The sequence below is a fragment of the Diorhabda carinulata genome, chromosome X, assembly GCF_026250575.1.
Source record: "Diorhabda carinulata isolate Delta chromosome X, icDioCari1.1, whole genome shotgun sequence".
NCBI lineage: Eukaryota > Metazoa > Arthropoda > Insecta > Coleoptera > Chrysomelidae > Diorhabda > Diorhabda carinulata.
In genome coordinates, this window is record NC_079472.1 from 45,246,986 (window position 1) to 45,249,348 (window position 2,363).

General features: G+C 30.1%; 1 protein-coding gene across 1 annotated transcript in view; it reads left to right on the forward strand.

Moving 5' to 3' along the window:
• Positions 1-16: 16 nt before the first annotated feature.
• LOC130900413 (centrosomal protein of 162 kDa) overlaps positions 17-2,363 on the forward strand; it is a 51,158-nt gene continuing 48,811 nt past the window's right edge. Inside the window, exons 1-2 of the mRNA XM_057811013.1 lie at positions 17-1,133; positions 1,506-1,817. Coding sequence (XP_057666996.1) covers positions 534-1,133; positions 1,506-1,817 — 912 coding nt within the window. The 5' untranslated portion in view covers positions 17-533. The remainder of the gene's footprint in view (positions 1,134-1,505; positions 1,818-2,363) is intronic.

Genomic DNA, 2,363 nt, shown 5'->3' on the forward strand with positions numbered 1-2,363 from the left:
AAGTCTTGACAATGGACGCTCAATGTGTTCGTGATCGTTACAGATGGTAGCAGTAGCGCTATGCGATAAGTCCGCTGATTGCGACCAATGATGCAGAATGTAAACGTAGAGATTTTGAGGAGAATAAGAAAAAATACTGCAATAAAAGTGATGCAAAGATTAAAGAGTTTCAGGCGAATATATTTATGTAAAGAAGAGGATGGATGTCATATTTGTGAAAGTGTGAAAGGGCTACAGTATATGATAAAGTGTCCCTGTGAATGAAAGAAACTTATGTCATCAAGCATGCATAAAGGAATCAGCTGACAGATCATGTGCTTGAAATAACACTATACGAGGTATTAATGTTGAATATCTTAAAAGAAGAATATCCATAGAAATGTCATAGTTGTTTGTAAATAAAAGCTTGTGTCAAATTTAACGGGATTATTGTGAAACTTATATTTAAACTTTGTTAATTCAATAATTTGCCTTCAAGGTCTTTTTAAAAGTGTTACAATCAACACCAAAGGTGGAGATTAGTCAATATCAACATGGAAACTAGGAATAAAAGTTTCTGGTGGCTCATATCGTCTGTAAACAGTGTTGCAGATACTAATGAGAACAATTCTTCAGCCCCTCAATTGGAATTACAGTCTTCCTCGTCCATTAATAATTTATCAAATGATAAAAATAGTAATTTTAATCTTGATGTAGATGTAGGAAGTATTATAGAAGAAATAAATAGAGTTGCTGCCCAAAGTCCATTAGGCCCTTATGAAAAATCAGTTGGAGAAAGGAGCATAGATGATCTACTTAAAGAAGCAGAAAAAATATATATTGAAAGTTCCAAGAGCTTTGAACAGCTAAGTCAGAGAAGTAAAACGTCCCAAAATATATCTGATCTGTTATCAAATATTTCAAAAGACTCTACACCAACTCCAAAGAGTTTGAGTCCTTTACCAATGGACCCTGATCCTCAAGAACCAGAAGTTCAAGAGATGAGTCAAAGTGATGACGATTATAGTGAAGATTTTTCTGAAGAAAGTAAGATGCATTCAGCTAAGGGGTCTCCTACCAATAATTCAATTTGCAATGAATCAAAAGAGTTAAATTGCATTGACAAAAAAAATATAGAAGGAGCTATAGAAAAGGTAAAGAAATTTTGTGTATATTTTAAAATATAATTGATTGAGTAATCACTCTCAGTTGTATATTATGAAATATGAAAATTTGGCTTTGTTAAATTAATTTTAATAATTTAGACAGTGATGAATATATAAATACAAGCAATACAAAAAACCCCATAAATATTCAAAGAGAAAAGTGAATATTAAGAAAAACAAACATTTGTTTGTTGGAAATAATTAACTTTGCCATTGTGTTAGTGATATCATTTAAGTGTACTGCTAATTTAAATGCTATAATACTATTGTACAAATCCAATACAGAAATTGGAAATGTTTCCACAAAACTTCATCAAATTTCAAACTGAGAGATTTATTATGTTCCATTTTATATTACAGTCTGCTATTGATCAAGATATTGATTCTGAATTAAGCACTGGAAAATCATCAAGTATGATAAAATCTCAATCCTTGAATTATTTCAAAGCTTCAAATACCTCTCGTGTTAAAACAATTGTTAAGAGTCAGTCAGAAGTTGCCTCTTTGGGCAAAAATGTGCAGGCACCAATAGTTGAAACTAAAAGAGAACATTTTAGTGAGTTGGATGAAAAATTGCAGAAATATGTGGAAGATGATGCTAGAAAACAATGTTTGATTGAAGATTTAGAGAGACACAACAAACTTTTAAAAAAAGAATTGGAAGATTTTAAGGTAAGATCAATATTTGTTATGAAAATTTTGTATATACTTACCTGTAGAAATTTTCAGTTCATTACTTTATATAATCACAGCAAAATTAAAAAAAGGTAAGGAGGGGTGTGATATAATAAAACCCAAAATCAAGGAAATTAACACAAAAATTATAAATTTTCTTGATTCTAAGAGCTAATATATCTTAAATATCTGGTATTAAAACCTAACCTAACCTGAATGTCTTTACTTTAATTGGCTTTAGAAATACTACCTGTAACACTATAACTTAAAAAGAAATTTATGTGTGCTGTCATCATTTTTAATGGGAAAATGTCTACCTTTCACTCTATTGGTAAAATTAGTCTGTTAATCTTCTAGTACTTAATTCTCATTTCAATTGTAAACAGAATAGAGACTATTGACTTTGAGAAGATTATTACTATGATTTTATAGGAGAAATTACAATTTTATACCAAAAGAAAAAAATCACAGGGTGAATGTGCAAAACATTTTGCTACCTAGACAGACAGTTTTGACTTGATTCCAAATTCCAAAGATTAGATA